The following is a 19,019-nucleotide window of genomic DNA, read 5'->3' as shown; positions in this document are numbered from 1 at the left end:
ATTAATATGATGATGCACAATTGTACATTTAATTGCACTGTAAGTGAACTGTTTACCTTAGCTAATCCTAGCCCTTGTGATGTCACATCCTGCTCTTTGGTTAACAGAAGATTATAAAGTCTTTCACAAACAAAAAATGAAAATACAGATTTCAAACAACTAAAGGTGCCATCTCTGCAGTTTTATTTGTCAGTGTCATTATTCTCTTTCATGTCATAATTGTTCACAGAGATGGTGTCAGCACAGCTACAAGAAATTAATCAACAAAGTAAATATCTGATAAATTAAATACATTCCAAACTGAATGTGAAAGTGCCTTTCAGGGGACTGGTCTTCTTTATTTCTTTTGTATGTGCATTATCTTACTGCATATACAGATACTGCCTTTTAAATTACCTCCCAAATTGAGCTACACATTGAATCCTTTTTTGTCTTGGTGGTAAGAAAGTGATTAATCTCCCCTTATCTTCACTGACCTGTGAAGTGCTGGGATGATCCGTGAATGGCTACATCTCATTAAGATCTTCTTATTTACTTTAAAAATGATCCACTTTAAAAAAAGAAGAAGGTGCAGCTGAATTGACTTTCTAAATAATCATTCAATCAGAAATGGGCTGGAAAGCAGCATAACTATGGCAAGGATTAGCAGACCTTTTGGGCCATGATGGGCTGTGGACGAAGGATTCTGGTCATAGGTCAGCCTTCTCAGGTCCGGAGGTCTGAGGACCAGCCTGCAGGGGTTCTGCACCTCCGCCACAGGGATCTGGGCCTCACTGGGTTGGTTCACACTCAACTGATCGCGGACCTGGGGGATATGCAGGGAGACAAGAGAAAGAGGTGATGTATATAAGACTTCAGCTACTGAAGTAATCTGTGCTACGATTTTATTTGAGAATATATTCAAATTTGTAGTGCAAAGAAACCATTCTATGTATAATAGTATGTCATTCAAACTATTGATGAGCCTAAAATGCACTTTGGACAAAAAAAGTTAAAATAAAAAGGGCATTCATTCTTGAAAACTCATCATGAAATAAGATGGTTCACGTCCATTTGTGTCAGGACAGGAAATTCCTTTTGTATTTGGAAAAATTAAATATGTAGAGTGAAATATATGATGCGTACTAATGAAATAATACACACTGAGGGCATTTTCTAATCACTCCTTTGACCAAGACATGGAGTGAAAATATGCCTTACAATAACCTTCCCTCCCTTCATTTAACAGAGGAGGCTGTTCGTCGATATAATATATATCGATCTTCTAGCTCACCCCCTCAACCTCCTGGAACACTCGCAAGAAGTTCCTTCGAAGGACATCGGCCAACTCATTCTCAGTCCAGTTCCTCTGCAGGAGTTCCTGGATGAGAGCGGGATACTTTGACACATCCTCCAACCCCTGAGGAAAGCTGTGAATGCAAAACACGTTTCAATTCACAGACATTTAATTTCTGAAAGAAAACACTCATTCTGACAGCTCTGGTGTTAATGAATACATTACTTATCATCACAAATAGCAATAGTAATAATAAACACTTGGAAATTCAGTCCTTCAATATGACTTGTTTGGTGACATTCCTGTTTGGACTAAAATGCATCTGCAGGGAACATAGAGATTCAATGCCCACCAATCAACAGTAAATCTACTGCAGCCGCCCTCTCTTTATGCCTGTTTGAAGTACAAATTTATTGATTTTTTCCATTTTTCAGCCTGTTGACAGCTGAGGCAGCCCAATTGTTGATATCATGACAGCCTAACAAAAGCACAAAATTGATCTGGTTCAACAACAACCTCTGAAATATTGCTCGGAGACAAGTGTACACCCTTCTAAAGCTTTGTTTTATTTTACTTTTTGTGTGTATAATGCAAGTTTGTCTGAAGAAAACCACTTATCCTGTAGGATTTAGTATTTGCAAACAGTATGTCCATTTGAACCCATTTACACCTGGCACTAAAATGTGATCTGTATCTGGATAAGGAAAAACACATGTTGATGCAAGATATAAATGCGTCGTGATTGGAACATGATCAGATCTGACTGACCACAGGTGGTGGTATTCTGGCTCGCATTGTGTTCAGATCTTAGGTCGGCGTTAATGCAGCCAGTACGTACAATGCACTGGCGATCGTACACAGCACATAGATATTTGTTTTTAATCAACATAAAATATAGGTTGTTGTTCAAATTTAGAGAGTGAGCAATCTTGAGGTTGAAAAAGAAACCTCTGATTACTGATTACACAGGTACACCGAGGCAAGAAAGTGCTAAAGATGCATTATTCAAGAGAATAATGCATTTAAAATACCAGTTGTGAATGGCTTGTTTTTTCGTGCTTCTACTTATCTCCATATAGTGTTTGTAAGGGAATATTTCTTACCTCACAGCACCGTCAAAGTCCCCTCCAATTCCAACTGATTCAGCTCCAATCACCCTCTTAATGTGATCAAAATGGTCTGTAAAACCCAGGTGGAATAATAAATCATCTGAGTAACAAGAAATAAGAACTAAAGGCTCACTTCATGACTAACAAAAACACTCAACACTGATGCCTCACCAGCCACATGAGATATGTTGGCTTCATCCCTGCAGGAAATGAAATTGCTGTGGAGATTCACCATGATCAACCCCCGGTTCTTTTTCTGAAACACAATACACAGGTGTCACTGCCAAGTCAAGCGAATAAGAAGAAATATGTAGACAAGCATTGAGAGTGAAAATAAGATATGTATAACACACAAACAGCCTTTATGTTTGTCTCATTTTAGCCATTGGCTGTCTAGGTGGATGTGGTAAACATCCGGTTTCCGGTTTATGTTTATCTTATTTCAAACACTATGGAACCCTGTGCTGCAGCAAGTACATTTCATGAGTATATGTGAAAACATCAGTCAACATGCTGTTTAATGTCAACCAGAGAAAGAATATTGCTAGGAGGGTTTAAAAAAAAACTGTACTTCCACTCACCCAATGGATGCTACTCATTTAAACACTGACAATGATGTGCAGTACACTGACCTTAGCAGTTTCCATCAGCAAGAAATGCTGAAAACAATATGCTACGACCATTTACAAAGTAAGATGAGATGGAATTATATCTTTTAACATCCATACTGCTGGTTGTGTTCAGCAGAAACAGAGAGAAATTGACAGATTTCTTGTAATGCTGGACAAATGATATAAAGCACGAGTGGTGAAGGAGGTCGACATTATATTGGAAGCAAGCTGGACCCAAGCTGGAAAAATGAACAAGGCATTAATGAGATAGCGTTAAGTAAAGCAGAATAAGGACACATTAATGGCATTATGTTTGTAGTTAGGTTACTTTGTTAACACAGGTTTGATCCTTTGATTTGCAACCTTGTAACGACCAAGATAAAGCAGTTTACTGTAAGTCTCACCCACAGCACAGTTTCAAAAGTCGACAAAGGAATGGTGGCACACACACTTTGCTATGAGCTTTGGCTCATAAAAATCTTGTAATGTCTCATTCTAAGTGCTTACATTAGGCTGGAGGAAAAACACTCATGATTAGAGGCTTCTACCACTTAGTGTCCCCCCCCAGAATGTGAATCAGTCATTCATTTTAAGATGGAAACCATGTACCACACCGTCAAATGACTGCCAACGACAGCAGAAATACACCACGTGCAGCTGATCTACTGTAGATTTTCAATTTCATCCAGTATGTCATCATCAGGTACTGATGTTTGTGCATTCATGTGTATGCACGCATAGCCAGACGAGAGAGGAGATTGGTGGGAAGCAGACATAGTTACAGAAATTATGGAGGATATGGAACAATAACAAGTCAGGCATTAACTCGATTTCTCGAACCTGCAAATACACCCGAAGGATTTAGAATCGATTATAGTGACTGTTAATGGACTGAAATAGAAGCGTTCTTTACTGGTGGAAATCTGCTCAGAAATTTTCCATCCTGGTGACAAACAAAAAAAAGCTAACAATGAAAACAAATTAGATGGTCTTTGTCAGAGGTTTAAATAAAACTTATAATGAAAATAAATGAATCAGTGACTTGACTGATAAGCTATTCATTTAATCAAGCAACTACGCAAGCAATTAATCACTCTGTGAATTGGTTTTCTCACCAGCTCGTGCAGCAGCCAGTCAGGTACATTGCGGCCGTGGTCACAGATGGAGTAGGAAGATGAATGGCTAAAAATAACAGGAGCCTTGGAATGCTTCAGCACAGCCCAGGCTGTGTCCCAAGAAGTGTGGGAGAGGTCCACTATCATCCCCAGTCTGTTCATCTCCTCCACCACAGCCTGAAAAACACATTCAAAAAGCGTTTAATTGGCCATTTACAGTATCATGGGAAGGAAGGAAGCCAATCCAGCTGACAACAGGAGATTACACATTGGCACATTTTAACTCCCTCGTGCAGACAGCCATTGAGGAAGTCCTATATTGCTGCTCCTAAGAGGGCCAGCTGAATAGGAAAAGCATGATAAAAAAAGTCATAAAAGTTGTTTAGATAGTACAACAGCTTTGCTGTAAAAACAAATACATGTTGAAGGACTTGCAAGTCCATTTTAGGCTACAGCAGCTTCTCTGTAAAGAGCCTCTGTCAAGAGAACACATGGCATGCATAGCATTAAGCAGCTTTAATAAGAAAGTGTCTCAAAGCTGATATAATCAGTATCTGGAATACGAGTATTTCCACTATGACAACCAAAGCTACTACTATTACTACTACTACTGCTGCCACTACCACCACTAATAAAGATTAAGAGTGATAAAAGGCAACATGTTTGTTCATCAGTATATAACACACAGATTATAGGGCTCACAGTCAGTTTAAAAATAGTAATTCAAAGTCATATTTATCAAATGATGGGTTTATTTTACACACAATTCTTCATCTTAAATACACAGCAAGTGTTATTTTCAAATAACTTCCCAATAAGGAGCAGTCAAAATCAGCGGACATGCTGGCAAACTGCTTTCTCTGGAATGTGAAAAATGAAACAATCCTGTAGTGCAGTTGATACCGCTGAGGATTAACCTTACCTTTCCAAAGTGTGTCAGGCTGTCGTTCTGTCTTTGAAAAACATTATAAAGTTTTGAGGATGATTCAGCCCTGCATTGAAAAAGAATACGATCAACGCCACAAATCGTGCAAGTGTGTGCAAGTCACTACCAGGAAAATGTAAACTGTATCCAAATAGCGCTTCACGTACGAGATCTGAAATGGACTTCCAAAGACAGCACAAAATACAGGTTCATTTGCATAGAAGGAAAAAACACCTTTGACATTTCCAGTCAGTCAACCCTATAAATAAACCCTTAAACTAAAGTTTAATCAGTTTTTAAAATAGCAACAGAAGCTAATGGTAAAGGCATAGTTCTATTCAGGTCTGAGCAAATAAACAACGTTTCTGGAATATATCAATCATTCATAATATATGTCAATCAACGCATTTAGAATAAAAGTCTGAATTACCAGGGTGTGTTGCAGGTATGTGTGAGCGCCATGGAGCGGACCCCAAGCTGGTAAAACATCCGCAGGGCCGGCAGGCTGCTGTCAATGGAGTGGCCTCCCTCAATACTTATTAGACAGGCTATCTTATGCCTCATCTCAGAAGTCTTCAGCTCTGCATTGACAGACACACATGCATGACACACACACTATGCACATTATCCAAAGTGAATGCCTCCATCCAAGTCAACAGCTGAGTTGTATCATCATTCAGAAAACAGCTAACACACTGAATAATCCTGCCTCATGGGGAGCACTGAAAACACACACAACAAATCAATTATTTTTATAATGTTATATTTACTCGTCATTCATCTCCAGAGTGGTTTTGTCAATAAATTGTCTGCAATCCCATCTTGAGTTGTACTTTACCCTGGGCAGATGTGACCAGCTCAAAGTCCTGGTACTCAGTGCACATGCGTCTGACTACATCTATTTGTTCCAGAGTCAGCCTCACAGCGTCCTTCTCCTGGGCCCCACACATCACATAGACTGCAAACATCTGACAAAGGGACGGGGGTATGACACAAGAGAACAGGAGACGCATTTAAGTTACTGACATGACTGTCATTCCAGGTTTGAGCTTTCCAATACATTGTCCTTCAGGTACAAAATGTCAATGCTTGACAGTTCAAATGAAGTCAATGTGTGTTTCCACTGGGCTGCTCTCATGAGCAATCCACACTAAAACAGACCAGTGTCAGGAGAGAAAGACTGATCAAATAACAATACCTGAGTCTGCACATGGCCTGCTTGGAGGCGGGTGATGTCCGTAGCCACTTTGCTCACATTATGGAGGTCAATTTGGCTCAGCCGATTGTTGTGAAGTCTCCTCAGCTGGAGAGCGAGGTCGTTATGACTGACAGATGGAGAGAGAGAGAGAGAGAGAGAGAGAGTGTAAGGAACAACAGAACGGATGAAGAGGCATTCTAATTGGATTCCATTCATTTATTTGCATGAGTGTAACTTGTGTGTAGGCAAGACAAGAAACATCCCTTACCCATCAATAAGAGGATATCTGGACATCAAGTCATGTACTCTATCTCTTTGAGAGTATCCGCATATTAAACTACACAGAGAGGACAGTACCACCAGATGCCTGAGGGACTTCATCCAGAAGCTGCTTGACACACTTATTACAGTTTTCCTTAAGGGCATATTCTGAAGAGAGAAAATACAACAGTGCTTTGCAATTATCTGATAGCAAAAGAATTGCAACTGCATGGTCAACACACACACACACACACACACACACACACACACACACACACACACACACACACACACACACACTATAAGCCATATTGATAACACTGACTATTTTAGATTTTTAATAAATTTTGGAAGTAAACAAATATGATAGGACAGATAAGTCTCTTTTGGAGTATTACAGAAAAAAAATATTGAAATATTACAGTGACAGCTAGAAAAACAAACACACAAACAAACAAACATGCCAGTATCAGAAACTCACTGCACTCACTGCTTAGTGTAGCATCTCTTACATTTACTTTGAAAACACTGTAACTATGATGAACTTAAAACGGCCCGGGATATGATGGGACCGTGTTTTCGAACAGACTATTACAAATATTTTGACGTGTTAGTTTATTTGAACTTATGGAAAAAAAAAAAAAAGAAAAAAAAAAAAAAGAGCCCACTGGACACCAAAACTCTTCGTTTCCAATGACAGATTTCATCTATGCAATTGCGAGAACCACTTTTAATTAAACAACAATAGACTTACCTGCCAGGTCGTTATCAGGCAACTTGTTGACCACCTTGTTGAACAACCGCACACAAGCCGAAGGCTTACGAACTTTCCAGCTCTCTGTGCAGTCAAATGCAGAGCAAACCTAAACAAAACCGGTAGATGCGCTGGGTGCTGCATTCAAGACCTGTCGGAGAATTTACTTAACATATGGAATAAGAATTCCATCGCGTTTAGCCAACGAATAAGGATGACATGATGCTGAAGCAATATCAATAATGTTACAGGTTTCAGCGCTAGATGGACTTCTGGACAACTTCTGCCATGCGTCCTTATCGTCCCTTCTTCACTTTCAAAACGCAAGAAATTTGTTAGTATTGCAGTGAGTGTAACTATCTATGGTTACAAAGGTTCAAGTGAACAATGACAATAGGAAAAACGATCGAATTCAGTTTCACATGTTTATTTATCTACATGTTTACTTATTTACGACTTACTGTTATTTAACCGCGTTGCGTCTCTGGGATTTAGAAACTTCCGAGGAGCGTTTGAATGCAGCGTTGAGACCTGTGGATTTGATGCTGCCGTCTGTTGGCCAAATCACGTAACCATAAAAGACCCAGGCAAGAGGTCTAGACCTACCGCCAAGCAATCAGCGGTTTTACATTGTACACGTTTGTACTGACGATTATCATTCTTATCACAGAGCAACCAGTTTTATGCCTTGTAAGATTAATTATTCGTTGATAGAGGTTGAACACCGGTGTCCTTCAAAAGCCCTTCTTTACAGATAATGTCACGATTTCCTGACCGCTTCCGTTTATGTAAGGGAAAATATTAACGGCAAAAAATGGTGGGCGGAAGTGACATCTAATGGACGCGTAGCTCTGGAAAGTGACAAAAGTAAGTCGAAAGAAAATGATAAGCACCCAAATCTGAAAATATTTAAGGGATCAAAGATTGATATAAATAAATGTACTAAAAACAATTTTGCTCATGTCCACAAACTAGCTCGCTGTGTGTTCACATAAGTCACTGTCATTGTTTGGATGGAGCTTGCATGTTTGGAAACCAGTTCAAAGTTTTCAACACTTTTTTTTTTTTTCATTCAGCATGCCGAAAATTTTTGTAACAGCTGAACTAAGGAAAGTTTGAAGAATGTGAAACACATCAGAAAAGGTAAGTCTTGTTAAGCAAAGTAATGAGAGTAAATGGATTTGAGCAGTATGTGGGCCCATGCTGTGTTTTGGTGTTGCAGAGGCAACTGGATTCTCAGGAATGCATGTTTACATTTAAATGGTTTCCTTATGTATCTTGTATTGTGTAAATTTTATGTTGCATGTCTGTATGTGTGTTGTAGAGCTCATTGGGCACTTATGAGGGTGGGCTGGTTGTGGACATCTGACCAGGGATCTGCAGTTTAACTGGTGGATTTTAAGTTTATCTCCTTTTTGAGGAATAGTTGTATGATTTTGTTTTGTTTGTTGCCAGTGAGTCTTGAATTATTTTTCTCTCTCTGGCTCGTGGGTAATATATGTATTAAAAATTAATAATAATAATAATAATTTCATTTTATTTAATTATTATTTGTACATGTCTGGTCATTTGGGTGGGAAAACCAGACATGAGGTAAAATATTGGTTTTCGACAGAGAAAAGAGATGTTATGCGCATTCTGAAAATTCTCAATTAATTAGGTTAAAAAAAACTGTTTATTGATGTGAAGCAGTGAGAAGCAGAATTCATTCATGAGTATTTGCATGTACTTAGGGCTGTTGATTAATTGACATCAGTCATTGTGACATCATGCAGAGTAATATGTTGCTTTACACCATCAAATTGCAGAGAATGTGTGTGACTTAGTGCAATGCAGAGAGCAAAAAAAATAAAATAAAATAAAATAATAAAATAAAATAAATAAATAAAGAAGAAAAGTTATTGGGCAGAAGCAATATGGTGACATCATGGGTGGTCAGAACTAGCAGGTCGCAAGATTGTGTGAAATGGGGGTGATGCTGTTAATTCTAGTTGTGTTTTTTGGTAGTGGTGTTGAATGTAGGTTGTGTAGATGTGAGCCTTGAGCCTCAAACCCAGCTTGGCTCCTAACATACTGCGGATGTTGTGTCCTCTGATACTGCTTCTGTTGTGTTCGAGCATTTCAGGGACAGGAAGAGCAGGTTTTGTTGTGTGAACGGGCTGGTGGGGTTGACAACTATGGTACCTGAAAGTGGAGCAAAATTCAGAGATGATCCGATTGCTAGCAAATTCAGTGTTCAGTGATAATAATCCATTGAGTCACGTGAACACTGCAAAGCTTGTTGCTGTGATCGGTGTCTGAACTTGCTCAATTTGACTTTCAGATTATGTATCCTCGTAGCCTGAATGCAGATTCTGTTTCATGTTTTTTTTTTTAGGTAACCCGCAATGTTCCATCGAAGTCACACTGGCACCCAGCATGCTTTCACATCTACCTTTCCTTCCTTTTACATGGCTGTGTTGACAAGTCCTCAGTGGGTAGATTTGGTAATGTCATGTTTTCAAACATACTGGCTGAGTGGTGTGAAGCCTTGTTGGGTTGGAGGAATATCAAAAGATAGCTGAACACAGAGAGTTCCTTACTCACATGCATACATATCATGGATATCAAGGTGCTAAAAGGACATTCAGATCGGGTTGAAGTCGTTGTTATTAGCTGGGTATGACCAAGGGTTTTGAGGCTTTTTGTAGGACTTGTAAACGTTGCATTGTGCCCTAAGCACGACAGCTAAGGGTGCTCATAGCATTATGGAGTTTATTGGCCTTTATGCTTGAACTTCAGGCCGGGAACAAGATTTTGGATGGAAGGATGCATTTATCTTTAATAACTATGAAATATAGATTATTTTGATGTTCCTGGAATGCTATCTATACCATGAAATGTTTATGAATTGCCCAATCAGACTGTGATAAACCACTACAGATCTACCAATGCTAACCAAGATTTCATAGTTGCATAGAAGAGGTCCTAATAGTTTCTAGGAGTAGTGATGGGAATAGTGAATGCATTAGCTGTTAATGTGTTTGCGATAATTGATTTATTTATTTATTTTTTGGTTGAGTGGTACTTTGGTTTACTTTAGAGAGAGGAAAGTTTTTACATGTGGTGTGTAAATAGTGTGTGTTCTATGAATGCATTGTAACAGACTTAATATGTGGACTTTTAGGACCGCTTGTGATGTGAAACAAGGGTGGCAACCATGTGGCATGTGGTATAGTAGTTCCCCACGTATGGATAAAGGCATGGTAGTCATCACATCTGTTGCTGTAGCACTTGTAGCATACACTTATTGCTGCTTGAGATCCTAAGTCCTTTGGTGTCCGTGCAAGAGTAAATACATTCAAGCACCACTCCACTGGAGCAGCACCTGGTCAGATTATTTTGCTTTGCCTTAACAAGAATCGTTCCTGGAAAGATGCATCTGATACTGTGAACTGCAATTTACAATGTAGCCTGAATACCAAGGTTCAGGCCATTGAATATTACCTGTGCTTTTACATGCTTTCAAACTTGAAATGTGTTTGTGCTTAATGAATCCGGGCCAGATTGCACAAAATGTGAATGAGTCTGGTGCTGATGGGGAGCATCAGGGTGCCACAAATGAATTTCAATTAATTTCAGTGGGAAGATAGGAAGCCTGATTCTGTAGTCCACCCACTGAGATTTGGCCTTGTAGTCTGTAATGAGGAGAGTGATTCGGCTCTGATTGGAGCACCCTACTGCTTCAATGGAGTAATCACAACTGTGTTGATATTAGTCTACCAATCCTCCTACTGTGCAGAGTGGATCCCCAGCTGACACTGTTTGAATTCAAATTAACCAAATCATTTAGTCATATTGTCGACCTTGGTGTGGAATGTGACTGGCAATATACAAGATAAAAATCCCTCATGTTCAAAACAGAGTTTTGATAGATTGCTGAGGAAATTTAAGCCAAATCCTTGCCATTAGTGTTGCTGGTTGCTGTTTTTTGCCTTAAATAATGTGGTGGAAAGGACTTTGGTCAATATCAGGTGAATCACTCGAGAAAATCGATTTTCTAAATAATGATGTTTTTCTTTAAAACCTCGAATGAAATTGAGATAGCTTTACAGAGAAGCACTTGGAATGACCATGAGGAAAAATAGGACTCAATTAGAAAATGCCACTGGCCTGAGTTTTTTTTATTCTAAACCATGAATACCAGTGACATAAATAGTGATATAATTAATTGTAATACTGTCAAGAATAGTTTCTAAAAAGTGCATTTTACATGACAGCCTTGAAATCAGATTCTGAAAGGCATAGCAGACGTTAACATAAGGTTTTCATTTAAATACGATGTTAAATACAGTATGTAACATTGCATTGAAAATGATAATTGTGCTCTGTCGAATGTATTATTGCAGCGTAAAATACTCCACTTGCCATGTTGTTGGGTGTCTATATTTGTGGTCAACTTGGACACTGCTGAACTTCAGACAGAACACCAGTTCTTCATCTGCGATAGGGAATCTGTGATCCCAAATGTTGTCTTTCTTCCAGTCTGTCTTGGTAGGCTGCAGTTGCCTATCTGGATATCTGCCTCTCTAGCTAGCTCGATGGGTAGCTTTATTTATTCCAAAGGGAAATCCCTTATGACAGCAGCTACTTCACATAAATCCCCAAAGCAAATGAGTATATAATTTTATTTTAGTCATCATATAATAAGTAAAATACAATTTAAAAATATAATAAAACAATGAAAATTGACCCCCAAAAATTCTAGTATGAAGCAAAAAAAACTGCTGCATATTCTTCAAAGTAGGACTGTCTGTGGGGAAATGTTTAGTCCCTTGCTGTTCCAAGGGTAAGATGCTTAAGAAAACCACGGTGCCTTCTTTTCAGTGATCATATTGATCGCACTGGAATCGGGCATCCAATTACACCGATAACACTGAGAAGCAGCAGCTGTTCATCACTCTATCAGTACTGAGAAGAAGACTGAAGAATGTTAATATACAACCCAAGGGCACTACACATTATACCCGCCTTTTTTTCATCTGAAGACAGCCAGTATTTTAGAGCAGTATAGCCACCATTTTAGTCACAGTAGAATTACAATACATTTTCCCCACATGTACACATTTTTACCTTTAGGATCAGAGGGCAAAGGTCAGACAAGCCAGAGGGGCTCCTCATTTCCACTTCGCCATTAAAGTGTTTATTTTGCTTTTCCCCCGCATCTGAACTGTCCCACCTCCACCTTTTACTAGGCATTACTGAAATAGAACAAAGCTAATCTTTGCTGGTGCAGACATAAGCTTCAGCAATGTGTGTGGGCGTGGGGGATTTTTCCGTTCTGTATTTCACAAATATGAGTCTGTAAGTGTGGCCTCTCCTGTTTCTCATTGCCTTGTAGAGGAGACTCTACAGTGTATATTATGAGTGCTTTTCATTATATTCCTCAACTTCTTTAAGCTAATTGAGTCTGAAGTCCTCTCATTATTGCAAGCGAGCGGGAATGACGATAAAATGGTAGAATGTAGTCTTTACACTTGTTGAAATTGAAGTAAGATAACAAGCAACATTTCAATAGGCTAGCATTGAGATTGCCATTAAACAGTAAAAAAATAGCACTGCCAACAGCTCCCATTTGCTTGTTGTAAATGCTGTGATATAAAAACATGATTGCAGATATTAATCATTTCTGTGGCCATTTTGCTCTGTTGTGCAGACCTTCTAGAGAACACGACCAGAGATGCCTTTCAAATATATTCCAATAATCATGCCTCTGAGCAAACAGATGTATATTTTCCTGCATTTGACTTTGAACTTATTTGTCCACCAGGGGGCAGCAACAGTCAGAACAAACTCCTGATGGTTTTCTTTCAGCCCATCCCTCATTAAAGAAAATCAATCAAATACCTATATAATACCCAGAACTCACAGATGCATGCACGTTACTTAATACATAAAAATGTGCAAAAATGATGTAAAGAGTCTGATAAAGTCTTACAAAAAGAAAATATAATCATGTCTCGGTTTGCTTTTAAATTCTAACAGCATAAGGCAGCTGTCACAATATCGCTGCGTTAGTAACCACTAAATCATAGGTGATGTTTTTTTTGTACCTTTATTTAGTGTAAATACAGTGTACCCTCATTTTGTATGAGGGCTTTTGAAAGAATGCTGAAGACATTTTGGTTTCCGAACTTCTTATTTCTTTCGCCCTGGATTCTGGCAGCCCTGTAGTCAGTGTTCATTATCTGCTCTTACAGCTTTGACTTCAGCACAGCAATTACATCCTCAGCTGCACTGATTAATCCAACATGGAGGCATTTCACAAAATGGTTTTGAAAAGACATTTCCAGACACTTAGCAGGGAGTAGCTGTGGCACGGCTTGTTTATGCAGATAGACCACAGCCAGTCATATTGCAATAAGATGTTTTCAATGGCTGCTTAAGTGTTCTCTTAACCTCTAGTGTACACTGTGCAGGAAACAATAGACTGTTCGGAAAGTGATTAATTTCGTCAATTTTACTCCCCACATAAAATGGAGGTCTGTCTGATGTCATGTTTGGGTAGTGTATGATTTTCTATTGTTGAACATATTCCCTCTCTGGCCATTCGTTAATATGTCTCTTCTGCTCTCTGCTTAACTGCTTAACCTTCCATTCTCTCCTGACAATCACATAATCAATCACTGTCCCATTACTTGACAAGGCAGACAAAGAGAGTGTATGAGTGAGAAAAACCTTTGGCCTGTCTCGACAAGCAAGAGGAATGTCGACTTCAGAGAGCTAACACAGGCAGAAAACATAGGCCCAGTAAATATTCAATTTAAAGGATTCCCAGATAAGGCGAGTTGAAAAATTGAGGCAGCACCCATTCTTCTAGATAAGAGAAGACGGAGCCATCTGGAGGCTGGGAGATAGCGAACTCCCACACCATCCCAGAGACCTCACTCTCATCTGCTGCAGCGGCAGAGACGGGAAAAATAGAGTGCCAACACTTTCATTATGTTAACTTCAAAGTGAATTTATTCACATTCAGCGCATGTAGTTATTGGCTTTGGTAAACAGAAGGTTATTGTTGTGTCCGCCATAACCGCTAACTTTGATCGGTCAGTCTTACACCTCAACATTATGTTCTTTAATAGCGTTTTAAAAACGGAAGTACCATATGCATGTGTCTTTGTGGGTGTTTGTGTGTGTATATATATATATTTAACTATTTCGTAAGATATTATTGAATTCAATAAGTAAATATACTCATTCTCTGCATCACCATTTTGAAGTAATCATTCAAAAATGATCCGGTTTGTTCTTTAACAGCGTCATCCATTCCACTGTAACATACATACACAGTGGGGGGAAAAGGGCATCACTAGTCTCTAACAGAGTTTCACCCACTTTAGAAAAATCCATGTCTAACCCATTTTGTCTGCTATGCAGGTATGGGTGAATTGATCGGTGATCAAGATTTTACCTTTTTACCGCTTTCTGTTAACTGGTCTGTTTCATAGAAAGAGTAGATGCTTTTGTGATTCCTCGCACTCATTTCAAATATACCATATAGCACAAGGTAAACCAAAGGCCCGTACCTCTTTCAAATCCACCTTGAGTGCATCTTTGAAAACAAACATTATTGGCAAAATGGACGCTCGGCTTGTGAATAACCTTGTCCACGTTCTTGTAATGCAGTTTTTTGACTCCTCCACCGTGCTATTTCGTGCCAGCCACATTGGATTTAGCTCTGGCATAATGCTTTTGTCAGTATGTTTTATCTGTTCTCTCACTCAGGTACGCTGTGCCGTTATCCCTAATTACCCCCACTGCATTTTGTACTTGGCCAAAAATTCTTAATGCTTGATAACAGATGCAGGTCAATTTGAAATTTACTTATAGCAGCATTATCTTTTTGACCTGCATCGCAGACTCACTGTCCCATAGGCTCTTGGGTGAAAGCTGTTAACTCCGTGATAACAACGACACGAAGTGATAACCTTCCAGCAGTCTTGAGGACACACAGTTTGCTACATATGTGCTGTATTGCAGGCACAGCATTTCTTATTCAACCTTGGGTGCTCTGCTTTGCTCTGATTCATTTAATGGGATCGACAGGGAGGTTAATCACTATGTCCGCTATAGACTGCTAAAGGTCTAGCTGACCACAATATGAAATATTGTGATTTGTATTCCTTTGAACTGTGAATTTGAACGCTAATGCCATAGGGCTGAACTCTCCTTTTTTTTCCTCAATTTTAAGCTGTAGCAGAATTGTCTCCCCAGGTAGGAGTCACTTTGATTAATTTACTTTAGGAGGCCGACATCTGCGTTTGCAGATTTTCATTAAGATCAACAGTAAAAGCTTCAGACAAGGTTACACTTGTCTAAGTTATTATCCCCAGAAGACATGGCTGATTAAGTGGAAAAAGTTCTTCAGTATTCAGACAAAATAATTCTCAGGAAGGTTTATTTTGTTTGTCTTGTTTGCCACAACTTTATGTTGAAATTTATGTTGAAATCTTTAATCCATAAAATTCAACACATACGCTTCCAGCTGCTTTTTTTTTTTTTTTTCTTTTTTTTTGCCTAACGTTGTGCATTCTGCTCGGAGTTGAATTTTGATCCAATTGCCATAGATGTCTGTAGCAGCCAGTTAAGCCCCAGCAATTACTCAGAGGTACCTTTTTTGCAACTAAAATAGTATTTAAATGGTGTGAAAATGCAGAGAGGCAATGCATAAAAAACGTCAACTGGAGAAGAGAAAGTCTGCAGCCGTTTCATTTATTATGTCAGTAAACTACAAGTGTGCAGTATTTCTGTGAAAAGTTGTCTTTTTTCAGACCATGTCATTCAGCACATTATTTTGCTGAGAAGTGGTAGAATAAAGTGTAAGAGTGTAAGACAATAACTATGTTGGTTGAGGAGGCCTTTTGGCTGAAAGGGAAGGAGTAAAGCGTGTTTCCGTGGGTTCATATTTTGCAGGAACAGTGTAGTGTGACGCTCTGTCAAGCCCAGTTTTAATCCTTTTCTCCACTGTGTTGTGTGATGTTATGCTGTTATCTTAATGATAATCTGTGCCTGTATTTCTGCCCTAGGCATATCTGTCAGACTGGGTTGGTTTAGGAGCTGTGCCTTATCAACAGCTTTGTCATTAAATCAGCTTTTTCTACAGACAAATTTCACTGCAGTTATTCTTATCAAAACATCAGCACACTGTGATTTTCTGTTCAATCAGAGCTTTGCAAATTCAATGATGTGTGAGTAAAAAAGATGAAATACAGAACAAAATTTCCATTGGGGAAAAAAACAATTTATTTAATTTTGTTTTCATGAGATTTTATAATCAGACAAATAGAATTGGTATGTTTTGCATTTGTCATACCATCAATGGCTTTAAGCTGTTTTTATTTCATGTCCTTGTGTGTTTTAAAGGCTACACTTAAGAACATGGAAGAATAGAGATGATTGTATCATGATGCTCATAAATGATTTTGTCCACAGGCTGTGGATAGTTTACTGCAAGCAGGAATCTGGAACCTGTGCTTTTCATGGCTTTTCTTTGTCAGTGTGAAATGGGATGTGAATCTGTTAAAGATTTTATAGCACGGCAGCACACATCATCACAAGTTTGTGGATGTGAGAGACCACATTGGACGTGCCGAGAAACACATCCCTTAAATGCTGTATGTATAGAGGCAAGCTTTTAGGTCCCAGTCAAACTGACCTCTGGAGGCTGGAATTGGTACTCAGTTCTTCTGAGAAAGCACTGTTCTGTCTGAGTGAGTGTTCTGATTGTCTCAGCATTGTGCTTGAGTGGAGGGCAGCGCCAAATGAACTCCTCTGATTCAATCCTCTCCACTGTTTGACACCAGTTCAGCCAGTCAGTGAGGAGGGTGGACTGAGACTCCTTCCCCCAAACACACTCTCTTACATTGAGGGAAATCGCTGTATGGCAAAGGTCCAAGAGGTCTCTTGCATGCTGTCTGCGAGGAAGATTCAACACTTTCTTTCTCCTCCCACAATGCACTGAGAGTCTCTGGAGGCTGATAGCCTGGTTCCTGGGGATCCAGTGGGTCTTTGGAAAGAAGAATGCTGATGGAGGGCACAGTCCTGTGCACCGTCATCTCAGACGTCCCCCCTTCAGTACTCTCCCACACCTCTTTCACCACCTTGTACTGCAGTTTGGTCAGCTGGTGCAGAGAGCCCACTTTTCGTTTCATGATTTCAGCACAGGTGATGGTCTTTGTGACTGCACGGCCTGACCCAGTGAAGACCACCTGCCTCAGCCCACCACCACTCACAGCTCCCCCATTTACACCCTTCTCTCCCTGCATCCTCGCCATGGCAAATCCCATTAAGTTACGGATCTTACTTCCCTCCTTCACGCGCATCTCCAGCACCCCAGAGGCCAGTCCTGGAAAGGGACAGGGGCTATCCTCTTCAGTTCGGCAGACTTTCTTGAAGCCTTCCTGCCCAAGTTTGAGTGCAGGCGGGGGGGCTGGTGGTGGTGTCAGCGGGCTGGAAACATTGTTCACCACTGCTGGCTGGCCAAAATTACTGTACGTTTGATCCTGGTAGACAGAGCAGGTCCCTGGGGTTACCCCATTCTCCATTTGGATCGGTGTGTTCACCTCCAGTCCAGGGTGGGGCCTGACGGCATCTCTGGTAATGTACTGGTTCTGGCCACTGACCACTCTGCACCCTGTGAACATTTCTTCTGTCCTCAATGCTCCACCACAATGTTAGTCCAGACACACTCTTCCCCAACATGGAAAACAGCACATTATTTTCTTATGCATGTGGCACTTTTCTCTCCCTCCAGTCAACAGCTGTAAAGTTTCAAGACTTCATATAAGAAATATTACCCGCTCCCCAAGAGCACTATCAATGAAGTCTTTAATGCTCCCTCTCCGAAGGAGCTGGAGAAATAAGATAAACGCCTGGCTGGTGAATTAAGAGCACTGTCGGGACCATTCAAGATGTTCTTTAAAGAGCATCTCAATTTCCTACCACAAATGGCTATTTGGAAAGTGCTCTGGAGATGGATAAAAAAATAATAGAAAACGAAACTAAATTATCCTCTGTCCTTCGTTTATATGTTTTTCATATGGTTCTTTTATCCTTAATAGCTGCAAAAGATATGGAGTACTTTGATTCTTCTTTAACAAAACTTTTCTAAAGAGAAACTAAAGCTCGTATTAAGACTCCACCTTTTTCTTAGCGATCCAGTCCAGCGTTGTTCATTTTGATCTGCTGATCATGTCGACTTCAACTCAAAATTGACCTCCTGGATTGTCCAGCTGTTCCACGTCCTGTGTTGGACCTCTGGCTGATTTACTCCAGCTTGAGTGGGTCCGCGTCTCCCCTCCTTGTGCTCATCTGGGCATCCACTGTAGTTGAGGCCAGGGTTGCATGGAGGTCTGCATCTGGGGTGTCCTCCCTTGAGCTCTGTCTTGTCTCCAGTGATGCTCTGGGAAGTCTATTCTGTTCCCCACAAAGAGACATAAGGGACAGGAGCTGCCTCACAAATGCTCACAGGAGGAGTGTCTGTGTGGTTGAGGGGGAGCATGAGGGAAAGGGGAGACAGCCCTCTTAAAGGCGCAGGTCTTTTCATCTTTTAGATGAACACCCTCCCCTCCACAACTGAAGCCTGCCATCTGAGGAAAAAGAGAAGGGCAGGGCTACTGTGTCCCTTTAAAACCTAGAACGCAGAGCCCCGGCAACTTTGTCAATCTCTTTAGAGGACGTTCCAGTGTTCAATGTACATGACTGATTAAACCTGAGTTCTGAAATAGAGACT

General features: G+C 40.0%; 2 protein-coding genes across 2 annotated transcripts; both read right to left on the bottom strand.

The window, feature by feature from the left end:
• Positions 1–162: 162 nt before the first annotated feature.
• Positions 163–7,327, bottom strand: dpep2 (dipeptidase 2). The gene is made up of 11 exons (XM_070965634.1): positions 7,250–7,327; positions 6,503–6,663; positions 6,235–6,361; positions 5,875–6,004; positions 5,467–5,617; positions 5,034–5,103; positions 4,112–4,288; positions 2,557–2,641; positions 2,380–2,455; positions 1,274–1,409; positions 163–805 (listed from the first exon to the last, which is right to left on the bottom strand). Exons 2-11 carry the CDS (start codon positions 6,658–6,660, stop codon positions 596–598), a joined length of 1,320 nt encoding a protein of 439 aa, XP_070821735.1. The 5' UTR covers positions 6,661–6,663; positions 7,250–7,327; the 3' UTR covers positions 163–595.
• Positions 7,328–15,987: 8,660 nt separating this feature from the next.
• On the bottom strand, positions 15,988–18,718 carry LOC139332996 (uncharacterized). The gene has a single exon (XM_070965219.1). The coding sequence runs from the start codon at positions 17,929–17,931 to the stop codon at positions 17,101–17,103; it is 831 nt and encodes a 276-aa protein (XP_070821320.1). The 5' UTR covers positions 17,932–18,718; the 3' UTR covers positions 15,988–17,100.
• Between the last annotated feature and the right edge of the window lie 301 nt (positions 18,719–19,019).

This window comes from Chaetodon trifascialis, chromosome 1, assembly GCF_039877785.1.
Source record: "Chaetodon trifascialis isolate fChaTrf1 chromosome 1, fChaTrf1.hap1, whole genome shotgun sequence".
NCBI classification, from domain to species: Eukaryota; Metazoa; Chordata; class Actinopteri; order Chaetodontiformes; family Chaetodontidae; genus Chaetodon; species Chaetodon trifascialis.
This window is presented reverse-complemented; position numbering and strand designations above follow the sequence as displayed.

Coding starts and splice junctions, on each gene's coding strand:
- dpep2 (XM_070965634.1), bottom strand. CDS start 6,660: ATGCCCTTAAGGAAAACTGTAATAAGTGTGTCAAGCAGCTTCTGGATG. Junction 6,005..6,234: donor CAGGCCATGTGCAGACTCAG/GTATTGTTATTT, acceptor TCCCTTTGTCAG/ATGTTTGCAGTCTATGTGAT. Junction 1,410..2,379: donor GACTTTGACGGTGCTGTGAG/GTAAGAAATATT, acceptor TTGCATTCACAG/CTTTCCTCAGGGGTTGGAGG.
- LOC139332996 (XM_070965219.1), bottom strand. CDS start 17,931: ATGTTCACAGGGTGCAGAGTGGTCAGTGGCCAGAACCAGTACATTACC.